Genomic DNA, 20025 nt, shown 5'->3' on the forward strand with positions numbered 1-20025 from the left:
CATCCTGTCTTCCTAATGTTGACCAACAGAGTGACTCAGAGAGGAGAATAGGTTGGCAACAATCTATTTAGTCACATACACTGGAGTTTTCCCAAACTGCAGTCCATATTTCACCAGAAGAAATGATTTTAAGAGATACAGGAACAGAAAGAAATTATTTTTTTTATATATCTTTATTGATTTCAGAGAGAGGAAGGGAGAGGGGAGAGAGAGACAGAAACATCAATGATGAGAGTCATTGATCAGCTGCCTCCTGCATGCCCCCGACTGGGGATGGAGCCCGCAACCCGGGCATGTGCCCTGACCAGGAATCGAACCTCCATCTCCTGGATCCTAGGTCAATGCTCAACCTCTGGGCAACACCGGCTGGGCAGGAATTTTTTTAATAGAATAATTCACTTTAATAAATCTTTTCTACTCTTTACTGACATAAATGTGATTTCAGGTCATATACAAATGTTTTTATTGCATACAGATATATTTATTTTATCATGTATTTAAAAAATTAACAAAAGCATCAGATCAATAAAATTACAGGAACACTAAGTTTTCTTTTTAAACTCATTTCAGTATAAAAAAAGTTATATTTCATTTTAAAACTGTACAAGTGCCTACATTAAAAAAATAAGAAGTTGCTTCACAATGGATGAAAAACTAGTAAAAGCAACAGAAGCATGACTCCTAGCATATAATGCCTACTGTGCGTTTACACCAGGGAAGGAAGGGGGGACCTTTCTCTACCTGTGTCCCATCCGTCCACACCAGGACTTACCTCTGGTGACAGCATCTAGTGCACAGCCGCACCCCGTTGCTCCCCCTCCAATGACAAGGACATCGAATTCAGACGTGTTCTGCAAAGTCAGTATCTGAGCTTCTCTGGAAGGAGGCTCCCTGTTCACGGGCTCTGAGACATACTCTGCTGCCTCCACATAGGCCAGGCTCATCTGATGGAAAAGGAGACACTTTCAGCTGTTCATCCGGAATGCTCATTTAATACATTTTACAACATGCTAAAAGAGATTTGTAAGGAAGATAAGGGCTACCCGGGCTAGACCGCAGTTCACAGGCCACAGGCCACATGGAGCTATAGGACCAACTGCCTGGGGGGAAGGGGCGTCCTTAAAATCTAGCTGCTTTTTTTTCCCCCCATGAATCACAACTACTGAGCCGTGAAACACTTGGTTTCAGATTCAACCTCTCCACTGCTTGTTTTGGTTTCATATACAGACACGTTTAATTATTTCCCACACTGTACAGCAATTCCCAAATACCTTGTCTAAGAAAATTTATAGAGAACATAAGGATATGTTTTTATCCAGTAGCAGCAATTCGTTCAAATAACATTTAAAAGTTTTGGAGGGGGAAAAAATCACTTTATGACTTTCTGCAGTTTCTTAGAAGTATGTGCTCTTCATTCCTTAATTCCCCTGATAAAAATATATTCTAGAGTTTGGGGGTCTGTAAGTTTAAGTCAGTACAATTAAAAAGAATTCTGTTTAACACAAGTTTAAATAATCAGCTAAGGCCGATGGGAATGATACTTTTCAAGGATTTTAGTCAGAGGTTTACCCATTAAATGTTTTAATATAAAATTACAAATTTTATACATTTAAGATACACTATTTTGACTTTTGAAAGCTTTAACAATAATATAATTAAATCTAGCCACAGTCCCCCTAAAGAATAATGACCTTCTCTCATTAGAATATAATTTATCATCCTAAATCCAAAATGATACTGGTCATTTAAAAAAAAAAAAAAAAGGTTAGCTGCCAATACTCAGAGTCAAAAGCTTAGAAAAATAGAGAAGTATCTGTTTTCCCCCCAAAATGCTAACATTAGGTTCATTGACTATATTGAACAGTGATGGTCAATGTGGCTCTAATAGGTCATTATCCACAGGCATTATCACTTCTATTTTCTTTAAGTCACAGCATCTGCACAAGCCATAATGTAGTGTTCTTCCCAATTCTGTTGCAGGGGCCACATATGACACTGAACCACAGGCCACAGGTTGCTCAAGAAAAGGTGATCTTAGCACTGACCAAGAGATTGCTCTGATAAGTGACTTTTATTCATTTAAATAAAGTAAACCAAAGTGCTCCTTACAGTCAGATGTAATTATAAGCAGGCCAATCGGATTTCTACAAAAATAAATCTAGAAGCCATAGAGTGCGCTGCAAGAAACCAAGATTTGGGTCAGAGGGTCCTCGTTCAGGTCTTAGCACTCGTTTGCCAGTAGTGACTTCTGAGCCATCATCTCTCCGGGCCTCGGTCCCCTCACTTGCGGAGTGGGACAAAGCCCCCGCGACGTCGCTCTCTCTCTCTCTCTCTGAGTTACCCTCCATCTGAACAGTGGTCAACTACAAAGTGCCACCAAGGAGTTACTGTTGACATTGTTGTTTGATCCCTTAATAGCATATAAAAGGGAACTTTCAAAACATATTTTACTAAGTATCATAAAAACAAAAGGTTACCATCAGGTAGCATATTTTTCAGGCAGTTAATTCAGGTGCCAAGCCACAAAAATCTTACCCTCCTGGAAATAACTTCTAATGATCTGCTAAAACCATTTCCCCATGTTCACAGTTACATACTTAAAAGGTAACAAACTAAATAAATGTAACTGCTAGGTGTTGTGGAGGGAAAACAACTTTCAGTCATGGTCTATTCCTTCCATCATTTAATGAGGAAAAATATATATATTACACACACACACACACACAGCACCAAGATATCACCGTTCAGATGAGGGGCAGTCTTTCCTTTGAGGATTTTAATTAGGTCACGATAGATGGGTAGGACTCACACATGAGACTGACAAGTGACTACACTGCCAGTGTGTTTCTACTCATCAAAAGAATTTTGCTGACATTTTCTGTTTGGTAAGTTTTCTAGAAATACTTAAAAAATAAAATTAAGAAGTACTTGAAAATACATTTAAGTTCTAATGAAGCATATTCTTGGTAATACTAAAAGCCCCATATTACTCTCTGCTAACAGGTCATATCTGTGAATATTAAACTCAACTGAACTTCTTCGGCAAGAATGCTGGGTCTCGTTGATGGGCGTCTCTCGGGCCTTGTGGGAATTTCATTCTACCTACTACACTGCTTCCTCTGCCTTCATCCCCTGCCCCATCCTTCGAGCCAGCACCTTGTGTCATCTTAAGAATCAAAAACACCTCTTCACTTATGTTTCTAATAATTGCTCTAAAAATTCTTGAAAGCCCTGTATACCTTTGTTTTCTCTACTACCTCGTCTCCGACTCACTCCTCAACCCACTCCTCCCCTCACTCTAATCTCGATTTTGGCAAACACACCAGCACCCCACCACCAAAACTGGCTAATGTCCACTATGGCGCTAAACCCAATGAGCACGTTGCACCCCTCACTTCAGCTGTGATTTCAGCACACACATAACTCTCCACTCACGTGGGCATCTGGGAGACAACCTTCTGAGTTGAGATTCATATTCTCTCTCTCTCTCCTTTTAACCACTCTCTCCTACCTTCCTTTGGATGTCCCTCTACTGCCCAACATTAAACACTGAGGCTCCTCTTGCATCTGTCCTAGTGACCATTCTCAGATCACTAAAAACTCTCTCTAGAGAGTCTCTTCTGCCTCCATAGTGTCAGGCATCTCTTACACCACACTGACTTCCAGTTTTGTTCCCCTCTTCCAGAACCAGATATCAAAATACCTACTTGGTACCTCCATTTGGATGTCTCACATATATCTTAAAATTCAACTGATGACTTTATCACCCCAAACCTTTTTCCCTTGTCAATGATCCTCATCTGGGTAAAGGTTCCATTATACATCTAGTTACTTGGACCACTCTCTCAAGTCCCATATCTGATGAATCACTGAGTTCAGCCAACCCCACCTCCTAAAACATTCTCACATCTAGTCACTTAATCTTCACTGCCATCTTTCAAGTAAAGGTATCTCCCCCTTTCCCTATACTAATATGATATCCTCCTACAGGTCTTCACACATTTACAATGCCTCCTTCCTAGTGATTATCTACATGCCGCTGGGGTAATCGTTTTAAAAACCCGATTATGTCGTTTCCTTGGGTAAAATCCTTCAAGAGCTTCCAACTTAATTTAAGTTAAACATCTTTACTCTTCAGTCTTTTAGAGTGGACAGTACCAGTGCCAGTGAGGATACAAAACAAATGTAACTCTCTTACATTGCTGGTAGAAACACAAAGGGATACAGCCATTCTGGAAAACAGTTTGGGAGAGTCTCATGAAGGGAAAATACATGTACCATACAACCCAGCAATCCCCCTCCTAGGTAATTACTGGAGAGAAATGAAAACCTATATTAACACAAAAACCTGTATGCACATGTTTACAGTGGCTTTATTTATAAACACCAAAAATTAGGAAAGTCTCAAGCATCCTTCAACTGACTAGACAGTCATACAGCTATGCAATGGAGTAATAATCGACAACAAAAAGGACACACTAGCCCGGCTGGGGTGGCTCAGCAGTTGAGCGTCGACCTAAGATCCAGGAGACGGGGGTTCGATTCCCAGTCAGGGCACATGCCCGGGTTGCGGGCTCCATCCCCATTCGGGGGCGTGCAGGAGGCAGCCGATCAATGACTCTTTCATCATTGATCTATCTCTCTCCCTCTCCCTTCCTTTCTCTGAAATCAAAAAAGATTTTTTTTTTTTTTAAAAAAAGGAAACACTACTAATAGACACAATGACATGAATAAATCTCATATTCATTATGCTAAGTCATGGTCAGCAAATTATGGTTTTACACCCAAATTTGGCTGCGACCTGTTGTTGTTATTGTTTTCGGGGGGTGGTTAATATGTTTTTATTGATTTTAAAGAGAGAAGAAGGGAGAGGGAAAGAGAGAGAAACATCAATCGGTTGCTTCCCATACTCACCCCAACCAGGGACCAAACCCGAAACCTGGGCATGTGCCCTGACTGGAAATCAAAGCCGTGACCTTTCCGTGCAGGGGACAACACTCAACCAACGGAGCCACACTGGCCAGAGCAACCACCACCTGTTTTACTAAGTCAACTTTTACTCGAACACGGCCACACGCAATCATTCACGTATACAACCTGTGACTGCAACAACAGAACAAGTATCCACAGAGACCACATGGCCTGCAAGCCTAAAGCATTTACTTCCAGGCTCTTTACCGAAAAGTTTGCCAACCCCTGTGCCAAGCAAAGCAGCTAGACTCAGGAGCCTGCAGGTGGTGTGATTCTCTTTATATGGTGTTCTGTAAAAGCAAATGCATGGGGTCAGAAAACTGATCAGTGGTCGCCGGGGCTGGGTGTTGGGGGCAGGGAAGCCTGACTACAAAAAGGGCGGAAGAACTTCTGAGGGTGACGGGAGTGTTCTATACCTTGATTGTGGTTGTGGCTACAAGACAACGGGTACTTGTCAGAGCTCCCAGAACTATAAACCATAAAGGGTGAATTTTACCCCATGAAAATTACAGCCCAAATCACACTTTACTAAACGTGACTTAAAAAAACAATAAGTAAATCTGTATACAGTCATTCTGTACCAGGCACTATTATAAAGATTTTACTTTTTCTACCCAATCCTCAAAATAACCCGATGAGCTAGACACTATTATGGTCTCCATTTTACAGAGGAAGTAACAGACAGAGAAGTTAAGCAATTGGCCCATGATTATACAGCTGGTATATGGTAGAGCTGGGAATTGAACCCAAACAGCCTGGCAACGGAGACTGAGTTTTACATTGCTGCACCATACTGACTCTACATATAATCTGAGAAAAAAAATAAAGAAACAGACTAAATAGTTATAATAAGATGAGTTATCACCAGTTGCCAAATGCAGAAAGTTTTTTGTGGGTTTTCTTGGTATGGTTTTGTTGCGGAGGTTTTGCTGAACAGTCCTTCCAAAACAAATTTTTTTTAAATATACGGCACTATTGAGGGTAATTTATTTAATTTCTGACACTACATTTAAAATAACATTTTATTTTTGTTTACTTTTTTCATAAAAGCTGGAAAGTGTTGCAACTGAGAAGCTAAGCACCAAGTTTATTTTAGAGGCAGTAAACAGCCTAAGGCCCTACTTCTAATTATGACAAGAGAAAGACTCATTTTGGCTTCATATGGCTTTGAGTCACAAAAACACATCTGCAGTCTACCTTCTAGAATATGTTGATTGAGGGGAAATAAAGAAGAGAAGGCAGCAGGAATAAAACAGCAATGGTAAGTAACAGCATGCGCTAAGAAAAGAGGCCTTTGTGCTCCAAGTCTTCCCAGGCCTGCCCTTTTCTCACCCTCCTTCCTTCTGAGGCAGTTTGAGTAAACAGGAATCTGGGAGACAGGCTCCATTACAAGACTGATCCAGAGACCCTGGGAAGAAGCCTTGGAAAGGTAAATCTGCTCTAAAGCACCTGAGACACCAAAACCCTGAGTGTCCTGAGAAGACATCTCACCCACTGTCACACAATCAATATGTACTGAAAGCCCTCAAGGAATCTACACACTGGAGGAAAACAAAAAGATAAAAAGGAAATTATAACATTGCTTAACAGCTGGCTTTACGACAGAGAAGAGGCTATAAGAACCAACAGGAGGCACCCCTAATCCAGACCTGAGAAAGTTTCCTGGAAATTATAACTGAATCATGTCAAGATAGACTAGTAGGCATTAGCGGGGTGACAATAACAGGAAAGGAAGAAGGACTAGCATGTGCTAAACCAGAAGTCCTACTAGCGAATTAGTCAGCACACTACTTTTGCAAAAGCATGGGCAACACATCCAGTATTTAAAAACTACTGTATTTTACATAAAAATTAGAATTTCTATCTGAGATAAATATGCTGAAGCTGAACAGTAGCACTCCCCTTAGGCAAGGCTTTTGCTCATTCGCCCAGCATTCCCATTCACTGGCTTCAGATTACCAGTCTGGCCCTGGTAGACACAGAAGTTTGCCAACTCTGGCCTAAGACAGGACAAGCCCAGCACTACCAGATTCAGAATCTATTTCCTAATTCAGCCATTGATGCCAGAAGAAAGGAGAGCCCAGGATACAAAGCAAACTGCCTAGCACAGTTCCAACCACAGTTCCCAAACAAAAAGAATGCTTATCTTAGAAGAATTAGAAGAATATCTAATATAAAATATTATTTTCATGTTGTTATTTCTGACTATATTAAATTATTATGGACTATGAGGAAGTGGGTGTTTTATTAACATGCAAGCAAATTTTTATATACATTTTTAAAAAATAAAATTCCTCCAGCATTCTGATAGGAAACATACAGCTTTTGTCAAGACACTGGTACAGTGAACACCGACATGGAACTGAAAGTCAAGTTCATAGTCTTTAAGAGTTACATACCAGAGAACAGAACGGGATTCAGAAGGAGATCAGTTTCACTATGTCTGTGCACCATTAGACTTGCAAATTAAAAAAAAAAAAAAAAAAATCCTAGACATTTGCAACTTTGAGTGAGACCGAAAACAAGATCTAATAATTACTGTCTATTTCTGAAAGAAGTGCATATTTAAAGACCACAGGCAATTAACAACCAGGTTGTCCTGCAATCATGTAGAGTAATAATTGGAGTATAAAGTAGGGTTTCATGCAAATCACTTCATACTGCAACTATCATTCTCTCCCATATTATGTGATTCAATCACATATTGTAATAGAACCGTTAAATTTGAGGGAAATTGCTTCGTGTTTTGTTCTCACTGAAATGGAATTACTATATCTGTATATTTCTGGAAAGTAAAACGCAACAAGCACCTCCTTAAAGTGAACCTTAAGATGTTTTAATGGCCTTCACCTCCTGAGTCACTCTGTGATTCTGAACAATGATTTTTTTCTTGTAATTACGTGACAGTAAGCAACATTTCTCAATGTAAACATACTTGCTGATGGATTCATTATTATGCTATAGGAAGAGTTGCAAATGAGAAGACTGTCATCTTCATCAGGGACCAGACAAGAGAAAACAAGACAAGTCCATCCTTCCAGGGTGGCTGAGAACAGAGCTCTAGTTCACCTTGAGCTATCCAACTTTTAAGTGGCTGGGATTCCTTTGAGAAATCGCAGAGAACTTTTTTAATAGCAGTCATAATATATCATTATAAAACTTTTTATAGCTGAAAAATAGGGAAAACCCTTTGGCTCTGTCTGACTCTATTTCAAATAAACTCTTATCAGACTAGACTACATAACTGAGGTTTAAGGGATATGTTTCATCCACTTTCAAATAAATATTTTTAAAACATAGAATATGTGTTTGGAGGTGTTTATGCTTGATATTGCTCTTCAATTCCAGTAGCGTGTTGAGAATTAGAAAATCTGGAGAGGAAGCCTGAGATATGAGAGGGTAGAGGGAAGAAGACAAGAACTGTCACTTGTCTGACTGCTGCTAGACCACACACTCTAACATGTCATCACCCTTAAAGTATTACCGGAGAAGGAGGCATCCTTTGACCAGCAAGGAAACTGAGGTTGGTGATTCCTTGGGCAAGTCACGGAGAGAACCATGCTTTGATCCCAGGTTTGACTCTAAATCACATGCCCTCACCTCTGCTAGGTTATCTTTGCCTATATATGTGCGTTACCTGGGCCCAGAGATCCACCAGCTTCTCTGACACCAGCAATGTGGGCAAGTATTGATGGCAGCGAGTGTAATCAGAAGTCCCAGGGACCTTGCCTAGCCTGTAGCCAGCCGCAATGGACAGTAAGGTTGACAACCAGGGTTCCAAGGAATAGCACTTTTCCTTAAAAGCTTCCTAACGCTTATACCTGGAAGTGGATACAGAATTAAAAGAAGGCTCACTCTCCCCTCATCCCCCTCAGGTGAATAAGATGCTGGCCCCAAGGTGAACCAATGTCAAAGACGGTTTCCAAGCAATCCAGAAGGCCCCTGGCTACCTTTTAACCGTATATTCAAAACAGTCTGGGGTCAAATCTGTGACGCACACCTTCCACTTCTCTGTGAATTATTTCATCAAATATGTACCCATATTTATAACTTCTGTAGTTTGTACTCACAAGCTTATAATTAGATCTCAAAACTTTTTTGTTAAAAAAATCACAAAGCAAGTAAAATTAATATTGCCTAACTTATCTTAAAGCATCTATTTTCTTCTTAATTTGCAAAGCTCTACCTCGAGGAAGCCTTTCTAACATAAATACAACTTAACTATTAAGCAGAAAGATGGGGAGAGAAAAGCTAAAGGACTCTCCCCAGAGCATTTAAGGAAAGTTTCCTCAGTCCCACAACATTCCTAAAAAGTTTCTCAAAGAGACCTTAAAATGAATAAATAGTTGAAAATGAAATGCAAAGTCAAATCAAAATGAATGTCAGTGTTGCTCAGTTAGCAACAGCCTAGAAGCTCACCAGCTGTCAACGCTAATCATAGCTCAGTCGTTGACTCACTGTGTGACCTATAGCAGTACAGTTAACCTCGCTGATTTTGTATGCCAGCAGTAAAATAGCATCACCAACTCCTTGAAGGCCTGGTGTGAGTTAGAACTCAAAGATATTGCCATGGCCCCACTTTGGGAGCTAAGTGTTAAACAAAAACCAAAATTATAAGGAAGATGATAGGATGCTCTTCAAAGAACATTTCCAACTCTGTCTGCATAATTTTAGTGCTTTGATAAAACATGTCTCGGAAGAAACAGTTAACCATATAGAGTAGTTAAGAATAGTTTCAACTGGCCTTATCGAAAATACAGTGCATTCAGAATCTTCATCAAGCTTTAGATATCAGACATAGCCTCAACATATTTAGTTGTGTTTCTAGGAGAAAAAAACAGTTCTTCCAGAAATCTATGCAGAGGGTCTTTGGCATAAACTCTTACAATAAAACTCTCATCAAAAGAAATATAGCTCATTCGTCAACTATATCAGAAGCACGTGATGGCTGGATGCTTAACCAAACTTTCTCTCTTCTTCTAGAGAACACTACTGGATCACATTTCCCACCCTCTCTTACAGTGGGTTGAAAAGGATCCAGTATGTCAAAAAGCCCTATATTGAGGCACAGCCACTATAATAATTCAGGTTCCTGAATAATTTTAAGAAACAAGTCCCCAACCTATCCACACTGAGCTGTAATGTGAGAGAGAAATAAACCTTCATTATGATGAACTTTGGCATTGTTTATTACATCAATTAGCTTACTCTACTAAATACATAAATATGAGATATGTTTAGCCTTCAAACCCAAGATTCACAAGTCGCCTACTTTGTATGTAGTCCACACATGATTCAGAATCTTCCTGTGATAAACGAGGCCCCATCAGTCACAGAAAAATAAATCCATAGAGATACAGCTCCAAAAAGACAGATCATCAAATGCAAGCCCCTCCAAACCATGGTGCAGAGATACTTCTTTCATAGTTCACAGAACTGATGCTGACGGCACTTTAAGCAGGCAAGTAGAATCCAGAACCTTATTATTCAATCTCTAGTCCCTTCTCCTAAATATACATTCTTCATATGATATGTAACAATATAGTTTCCACCTAAACATTAAAATCAACAAAAATGAAGACTGTTTAAGAACAGCTGCTATTACAGTACTTCGTAAGATTTTTTTTTTAAAGAGTAAGGCTGTTTATGAAACTATGAAAAATGCCTCAGGAGATGGAAGATTATTTACTCAGAGAGAACAAACAAGTCTGGTAGCCTGAATTGACTCACGAAGCTAAAAGCAATCTGGTAAGCAAACGTGTCACATTATTTCAGCTACATCAGTGCTCAAGAAAAGTTATACTAATTTCAAACCCACAGATATGCTTTAGCTTAGGAATCAGAAGAATATTTACAACTGAGGTTAAATTCTTAAAGACAGTGTGTTCAAAAAATATATAGTTATATTCAATCAAAGATATTCCTGAAAAGTGATGCGTAAGTGAAATTTTTATAATTTAAATTTTAATTCATATAAGGTTCCAGACACTATACTTAAGATTTTAAGTATATATTTTTAAAGGCTTTATTTTTTTTTTTGGAGCATTTTTAGGTTTACAACAAAATTGAGAGGAAAACCAAGGGACTTCCCATATGCCTCTTGCCCTGACATATGCATAGCCTCCCCATTGTCAACATCACTCACCAGAATGGCACATTTCTTACCAAGGATGAACCTACACTGACACATCATAATCACCCAGAGTCCATAGTTTCCTTAAGGGCGCACTCTTGGTGGTGTACATTCTGTGGGTTTGGACAAATATATAATGACATGTATTTATCATTATGATATCATACGGAGTAGTTTCACTGCCCTAAAAATCCTCTGTGCTCTGCCTACTCATCTCCCCCCACACACCCCTGACAACCACTGATATTTTTACTGTCTCCAGAGTTTTGCCTATAACCATATACTACGTAGCTTTTTCATTGTGGCTTTTTTTCACTTAGTAGTATGCATTTCAAGTTCCTCCATGTCTTTTCATGGTTTGACAACATTTTTTTTAGCACTGAATAATGTTCCACTGTCTGGATGTACCACCATTTATTCATCCATTCTCCTACTGAAGGACGTCTTGGTCTCTTCCAAGTTTTGGCAATTATGAATAAAGCTGCTATAAACATCCATGTGCAGGTTTTTGCATGGACATAAATTTTCAGCTCCTTTAAGTAAATATCAATGAGTGTGACAGATGAATTATACGGTGAGAATATGTTTCGCTTGGTAAGCAACCACCAAACGTTTCACATCCTCATCAGCATTTGGTGTTACGCTTAGGATTTTGGTTTCTCTTCTTTCGTTATTCAGGTGAACTTCAAGTTTCTCTGACGTCTACCAGTTTCTCTGACCAGCAGTTAACGTAAGCAATATAATGTCAACCAAAGCTCAGCTATTTAAAGAAATCTTGTGTGATATCTTTTTTATTATGCCTAACAAGGTTAAGTTTATTTCAAATTTTCATTTCTTATATCAAAGAAAGTACCATAGACCTGCCATGTGTCAGGTACTGTAATCATTGGCTTCTATTTACTGACTGACTTAGTGCTTGGCAGGGGAAAGAGCCCAGGAGTAAAGTGATATTATCCCTACTTTATGAAGAAACTAGAGGTCTAAAATCTTGCATAACCTGTGCACAGTAACAAGCTCACCAAAACCCAGCCACACTTGCATAAGAGACACATTCAGGAGACTAAATATACTTTCATCTGGGGATCCATTATAATAAACCCCAAAGTACTTCTTTCTTTGACTAGATATGATCATTGGATTCTTTGTTGCTTTGCCAATCTTTTGAACTTTGAGTCATTGGTACTAACAATCAAAAGGCCCTGGTTTATTAGACTCTCTTACAAATAATATACTGAGAGGGAGAGACTGAAGTTAAAACAATGTCCTCAAAACTCCTATGGACTTTAATTATTCAAGCACTACTTTGCCTCTCATTAGCATAAATGTTTTTCCTCATGGGTTTTGAGGATATTAACAACAAAAGTAGCATAGGTTTACCCATAATTCAACCAACTAACACATAACCACTATCATTTTTTTCCTGTTCCCTTAAAACACAAAGCAAAGTGAACTACAGTATTTAAGAAGCCACTCAAAGTATAGTGAATTGCCGTCTCCTACAAAGTGAGACACTATTTTGCAAAGCATAAAGGTCCTGTCATTAACAGCTATTACTACATCATTGACTTTAGGAAAGAATACATTTAATTGCATTGTACTTCAAGCTAAAATGATATATGAAAATTCTGATTTACCAAAAAAGGTTAGAGCATTTTTAAAAATATTGTTTATTATTTAAATATTTCACCATAGAATTCCAATAAAAAGTATTGTACTATACGTTAACTAATTTATCAAAAAGACTATATTCACACAACTTTTTAAGAACATATCAGCCAATATAAATCAAATCTGCCATAGCTCACATAAGCCTAAATACTTAAAAAAGAAACAGCGGAAACTTCAAGAAATTTATTACTTACAACTTTCGAAAAAGAGTTTAAGTCAATAATTGGGATTGTCCACCTTGTTACTGGCTCATCTTCAGATCAGAAAGCAAGGAGAAGAGAAAACAAAAGGGTGTTTGTATAACTGTTTTCTAGCCATTCTCCTACAACCTCAGATGAAAGACATACCATTTGCTACTAACCTCAAAGTCTTAAAAAGGCGTCCCTGAATGCAAGAATCAACTTTCTGGCCAACTTCCTTGCCAACTACAGCCATACTTTGTAATATTACCTGGGAATCTTATAGCTAATGCCTCTGAAAGCTTAATATGTTCTAGAACTCTTCCAGGCTTGACTGCTCTTCCACAATCCTATGAGGAAAGTACAGCAGGTCCTCAAATAACGTCATTTTGTTATAAGGTTGATTAGATGTCATAGGAACTTAACTCTTATTTTTAAAAAATTAAATTTATTGTGGTGACACTGGTTAATACAATAAGTTTCAAGCGTACAATTCTATAAAAATCACCTGTATACTGCACTGTGTGCTCTCCACCCAGTCTAGTCTCCTTTCGTCACCATATATTTGACCCCCTTTATGCTCCTCCACCTCCCCCACCCGCCCTTTCCCTCTGATACTCTTCATGTCTGTGCCTCTGAGTTTGTTTGTTCGTCTGTTGCTTTCTGCTTTATATCCCACATATGAGGGAAATCATATGGTGCTTGTTCTTTTCCATTTGACTTATTTCTCTCAGCATGATACTCTCAAGATCCATCCATAGGCACTTAACTCTCATTTACATCAATTGGCCTGTGGTAAAATTGGTTTCCTTATACATCATTCCACTTAAAGTCATGAAACCTATAAAAGACTTACTGTACCATTTATCTCCTCATTTTACAGATGGGGGGAAAGAAGGCTTAGAGAATTTAAGCAGTTTCCCCAAAGTCACTGAGTTCTTAAAAAGTAGAACTAGGTATCAGATACGGACGACTGCATCAGAGATCGTGCTCTTGTCCTTTCTGTTAGGTTGCTCAGGAATAAAACATTAATCGCTGGAATCTCTCAATTCCTTGATCCTAATATCACTCCTCACACTGAAGAGAGACCTAGATTTCTATATTCAGAAGCCCACTCCCAGCCTATGTCTGGTGCAGGAAAAAAAAACAAAAAGCCTTTCACATCCGGGCTTTGAGAAAGCTCTGGGTGGTTCTGAGCCTCCACCTCAGAGTTGGTTCACAAAGCCCACTACACCTTCAGAGCGGGTAATGGAAGGAACAAACCTAGCATGTGTTGCGTGAGAGGGTGAGAAGGCCCACCCTCTGACCTAAATAGGTCTTTGTTACATCAGCCATACCACTGGGGTTGAAAAGAAACCCACACTATCACACCAATATTTCCAGTGAGGACCTAGAAGGTATGAAGTAAATGTAGAGTGTAGAGGGTTGTTTTTTTAATTTTCAAAAAATGTCCTTGGTCTACTATGAAAAGACAAAAGCCTAGGGGACCCCTCATTAAATCTTTGCACTCCCACCTTGTCCTTGCCCCTGTTCTCTCCCAACCAATGCCATTCTTCCCGCCCCCCTGAGGAACCCCCATACAGCCCTGACTTTAGCACACTCCACTCTGCTGCTCACTAAGGTCGTTTAGTGGCTTAAAAATACCCAAGATTCTCTCTCCTAATTTAAACTCCCATCTTCATCTACTCCATTCTCTTCTCAGCTTGGAATTAGAAAAAAAAAAAAGGTCTCCCATGAGGTAACGCTTTTCTCTCACTAGATATTAAGGAATCGTAAGAAGAACATCCTGTACTGAGAGGAAGATTGGATATCCCCTAAGTCCCTTCCCATTAAAAGTTTATTATTAAACAGACCTATACTAAATAGGAAGTGACAAATTCCTTGCTCCTGAAAATCTGCACACCACTGCAGAAGTAGTTTGCTTGCTGCATCCCTGGTGGGACTTAAGATAGAGCTGGGATGTGGAAACCCTACTACTCAGCCTCCGGTCCCTTGACATATGGCTGGTCTGGGGAGAGGAAAAATCAAGAAGTCTTTGTGGAAACTTAGTCACCCACTTGTGGGAGAGGAAATAAAAGAAGGGGGAAATGAAATGAACAGAAAGCCTCTTCAAGACCACTCAACCCCTACATGTGTAATGGAAGGGGGCCTGGAATGGGGATGCATTGTGGCCACAAACCTCTTCCCCTGCAAGTGGACACAGTCAAAAGTCAGCCAACATTTATCTCCTTTCCCCTACCAGCTTCCTCCCTGGAATTGAACATTTAGTTTGCCGATCTCCAAAAGAAAATATAATAATAATAAGCTTTCTCCTTAGGCCATGATCTCCATCCCTAAATCTGACTTCATTTATTCAAAAGAAAAAAAAATTTAAAAAAAAAAAAATATATATATATATAGGCTTCACTTGGGTCAACAGTGCACACTACTGACTATTGAAAAATATAATATAAATGTAAACAATGTGCTTGTATGAAGGAACCATACTACAAAGTAAAGTGAGACCAAAAAAATCATTGCTATCACCTCTAACCCCCAACCTGCCCCCCAAATTGCCAGCATCTCCACAGTTTCTATTTCCTTACCTATTCTAGCAACTGGCTACAAAGTAAGTGAGCCACCTCTTAATTGTGTTTTCTGTTTAATTAAAAAAGTATATGTGATGGTTTTCCTTCTAAAAATTCTTTCCCTTGCAAATATAAGCAAATTTAATTGACTTGGCACCTAAACATTTACAGAACTATCCCATCGCCAAATGTGGTTTAACAACTGATCAACTATTAGAATCACCCCATTTGTATTTCGAATACAATCCCTTTCTGCATTTTAGGAAAGTTTTGTACTGAGGATATCAAATGAGCACAAGCTAGGGGCCAGGGGAGACAGAACTCTGCAGGTACAGAAATGCCAGCAAAATATGCCCGAACTTAAAGTCAAAAGACAGCTTTCTCATACATCAGCATCTTGGGCTTTCAGCACCAACATACTCTCAAAGGAGAAGAGTTTACTGGTTGGAATCATTTTAGAAAACTGGAAAAAATATATATAAACACAAGCCAATACTATAAAGTAATGCTCTGTAAAAAAAAAAAAAAGGAAAGAAAGGAGCATGCCTAGTCACATTTAAGGCCATACTTCTACAAAATTCAGCCAAATAACGGATATCAAGGGGCAGATTTTTCTTGACAATTGAAGTCAGGAAAATTTTCCTGCCTAGAATGATTCTGATTGGCAGATAGTTTCTGAGAGAGAACAGCTGAGGCCTGTGGTCATTTTATGTCAATAGCTAAATGATTTGGTCTCCTTTTCCCCCTCGTCCCCCCAACCCATTGTCTCTCCCTCTTTTTTTTTTTTTTTTTTGCCAATCCCTATGGCTACATCTCAACCTACTACCCAAAATATGCTCATGGCAGTGGCTTAAAGGGACAGAAATCACCACAAGAGAATGCATTCACTTAGATACATACCTTATGCAACTCATTGATTCGATCTGCCTATGGTGATTTTTTTCAAAAACACTTGTCAGCTTAAAATTATAAATGACTCAGACTGCTGGTATCTGTTTCATTTTGGCTATTAGGGTGGTTGGATGTCTAACGTAGGAAAGAAAAAGTGAAAAAATGTCCCAGAAATCAGCAGACCCTTGTTCATCTTTGACTTTAAAGACTAAAATTCACCTCTAAATGCATTCATTGGAGACAGTATCAACTGTTTATTCTATTCTTTGAAATAAAAGAGAAATCAAACATTTAAAAAAAAACACAGTATTACCCCATACAAAGTTAAATTATAAAGTCTGAGGCAGAGCATGCTTACTGTGGTCATAAACCATGTATAAATTTAGCAACAACTCATCATATTAAATGTCGTTACCTTTGACACTGGCATTTCCCAGTAGCATTACAGACAGCTAGCACTGGTTAAGGATGGCACAAGTAATCTAATCCATTAAAGCCCAAGTCCCAAACAAAACTGTACTTCTAAACAGCCTCAACAGAAGTAACATCTTTTGACACTCACTTTTAAGGAACCACGACAACATTTTAAAAGAAAGGGGTGTGCATCGAACATGATCAAAGGGTAAAGATAAGTTTCAATAACAAGTTAGGCAATTAATAATACCTGCAAATATATACCTGGAAAAACCCTAAGGTAAGGTGCTCAAAGTTAAGAATGAAAAAGATTAATGCAATATGTTCAATATCCATCTTTAGGAGGAAGCACTAAAAATAAGCTTTAAAGAAAAAAACTATAAGCCAGCAAATTGATTCTTCTTAATATGTGTTTTAAAGTGGTATTTCCCATTCAAGACATGGGACTCAAAGCAAGTGGCTGGCTCTACCACCCTGTAGCCAAAAGCTACCAAACAACCAGTGTAAGACAGCCATGGCTTAAAGGTTTTCACAAAAATGTAGAAAATGAGCAGTTGATAGATAACCCAGCTACAAATAGCTTCCCAAATTCCTTCACCTCCATCTCTGCTTAGAGAATGGCCCTTCCCACCCCAAAAAGCGAGACAGAGAGAATGCATCACCCTGCTGGTATCACAAAATGTCCTTAGGTCATGGGGGACTTATACTGACTACTGAGGTGGCTACCAGCATTTCAAGCTTCAAAAAAAACACACAAAACCATTCACCAAAATTATTTCCCAGCATTAATTTGAACTATGGGAAGACATAGTTGTAGTGCCTTTTTTCACCAAAGAGGAAAAAATAAAAATAAACTGAACACTTTAAATTATTTGGAAACTTGATACCAATCTCATTTTCATGGTTTTCCCCCATAAAAACTTTACCAAATATAAAGTAATACTACATAAGCAACTAAACCTTTAAGAAACAAAACCAAGATTCAAAGTTGGGCCTTTTATATAGGCTCTTTCTTTTCCATTTCCTTTCTCAGCTGCCTGCCTTCTAATAAGGCAAACTTTTGGCACAACATAGAAGGTATCCAGATATTTGGAAGAATTAAACAAGGAAAGTCTAAATGAACAAATGCTGGCACTCAAAAATGAAGCAGTCTTTTAAAACCAAAGAGTCAACACAGAGGCTAAGTTATATAATGCTTTCTGATAAAGAAAGTTACCCTTTAAAAATGAGATACACAACAGTTTTCAAGGATCATTAAGGTAGTCTTCCAAATTAGTGTCCTTCAGATCAAACTGAAACAGTAATTTCTAAATAAAACCGTTAGCGAACACGTCCCATATCACAGTTCTTTAAGTTTCATAGTTTAATCAATACATCTACCATTACTTACTTGCTTCCTTCTGTAATGGGCAAACTGAGAGAGGCCCAGAATAGTTGCAAGAGCACCTCCTCCAGCAAGAATAGTCCCTTTCACTGCCTTCTTAAACGCCATTTCTTAGCCTAGAAAAAAAAAGGAAACGGAAACAAACAAGTTAATTAGGATTTTTATTGCATGAACAGTCCCAATAATAAAAAGGGACTGTGTAGGTTATAAAACTATGTTAAACTAATAAAGAAAACATAAAATAAGGAAGTTACTAACATGCCATTTTAATATTACCATTCAAAAACAATAAACAAAAAAAACCTAGACATGGGAATTGACTACACAAAAGTTCCCTTCCAACAGGAATTAAAGAAAGAAATGCAAATTAAGGGACAATTGAGGATATTTAAACAGTATAAAGTCAAGAGAGCTGTGAAAAGAAATGTCATTGTGTATCTGACAAAACTGCACAGTGTCCTTGCAGATTTGTTCAGCCCTAATCCCCTCCACAAGAGCTGGGCGAAGTCTTCTGTCACTCACATGACAATGAACTTCATGCCTGCTTCAGGTTCTTTGGCAAGTGTTTCATTCACATTGTGCTACAAGTCCCTGAGCTTTCCCCTCCTAATGAAGTTCTCAACTAGAGCCCACAGCCCACACACTTACATTTCTATCCCTAAAAGGGTCTACACTTGACAAAGTCACTTGATCCTTTCACAAAGTGACAGTTTAACACTGCTGTAGCTCCTTTCATTAAAGAAACTTTAAAAAAAAAAAAGTTATCTCTAGCCAGAATTGCATGACACCCCAATTTCAAGGGAAAACCCTCCAGAGCAAGCACTCCTTTGTGCTCACTGTATATTTCTAAAGTCTTGTTAGATCTTGACTGTCTTTCTTCTCACTTTTTTTTAAATACATTTTTTTATTGATTTTTAGAGCGAGGGGAAGGGAGAGGGAGAGAGAGAGATAGAACCATCGATGACAAAGAAACATTTGATCAGCTGTCCCCTGCACGGCCCCCACCAGGGATGGAGCCTGCGACCCAGGCATGTGCCCTGACTGGGAATTGAGCCTGCAACCTCTTGGTGCATGGGTTAACACTCAACCACTAAGCCACACCTGCCGGGCTCTTCTCACCTTTTTAAAAGATATTTCTACTATTAGACTCAGGGAATTTTTTTAAGTTTTTTTTAAAGACTTAAATGTTCTTTACTTTTCATAAACAAACAAAAAAGCATAAAAATGAAAATTTCAACAAAAAAACCTCTTGCCAGCTTTTATTCTGCTAAACAAAAATAATAATAACACTGTGTGATCACCTAAAAAACATTCTAACCTACAGTTCATATTACTTACTAAGACTTTTAGTCACAACAGTAGCTGGCACACCCACATCTTTCAGGGAAGCCACTACCCTATTTTCCTGAATGGGCGGAGGTCTGATCTGTCTGGACGACAGACCTTTTACTCTACAGATATTTCACAACTCAAGAAAGTATTTAATATGAAGTCAGTTTTAACCTAGGAGAGTAAAGAACATATAGTATCTCAATGTAAATTATGATAGCTAAAATGTTTGGGTCCTAAAACAAAGAATTGCAGTGCAGTTGGTAACTATGATTCTACAGAAAATTTATTTTAGAATACGACAAATTAAATACTGAAATAAAAGTTGGCATTTCTTGAAAATTTATTTTTACTCTGATCGCATTCCTTCTGACAAACCCCTAAATTCTAAGACTCATCTTTATTATTAAGATCCTTACCAGGAAACTATTTCACATGCATACGTTCTCTTGCTACTGGAGGTCTCTTCTTGACTGTCTCCTCTGTTGG

At 38.6% G+C, this 20025-nt stretch overlaps 1 protein-coding gene across 7 annotated transcripts in view; it reads right to left on the bottom strand.

Moving 5' to 3' along the window:
- GPD2 (glycerol-3-phosphate dehydrogenase 2) overlaps positions 1-20025 on the bottom strand; it is a 132886-nt gene that overhangs the window by 81396 nt on the left and 31465 nt on the right. For 6 of the 7 annotated variants that reach the window (XM_081142796.1, XM_081142795.1, XM_081142792.1 and 3 more), the window contains exons 2-3: positions 18214-18323; positions 773-944 (exon numbers count right to left, since the gene is read on the bottom strand). In XM_081142796.1, the coding sequence (XP_080998922.1) occupies positions 773-944; positions 18214-18315 (274 nt within the window). In that variant the 5' untranslated portion in view covers positions 18316-18323. Of the gene's footprint in view, positions 1-772; positions 945-16418; positions 16510-18213; positions 18324-20025 lie in introns of those variants that run through there. The other variant, XM_081142797.1, reaches the window with a different exon arrangement.

Source organism: Miniopterus schreibersii (genome assembly GCF_964146895.1).
Source record: "Miniopterus schreibersii genome assembly, chromosome: 7".
In the NCBI taxonomy this organism is placed as follows: Eukaryota; Metazoa; Chordata; class Mammalia; order Chiroptera; family Miniopteridae; genus Miniopterus; species Miniopterus schreibersii.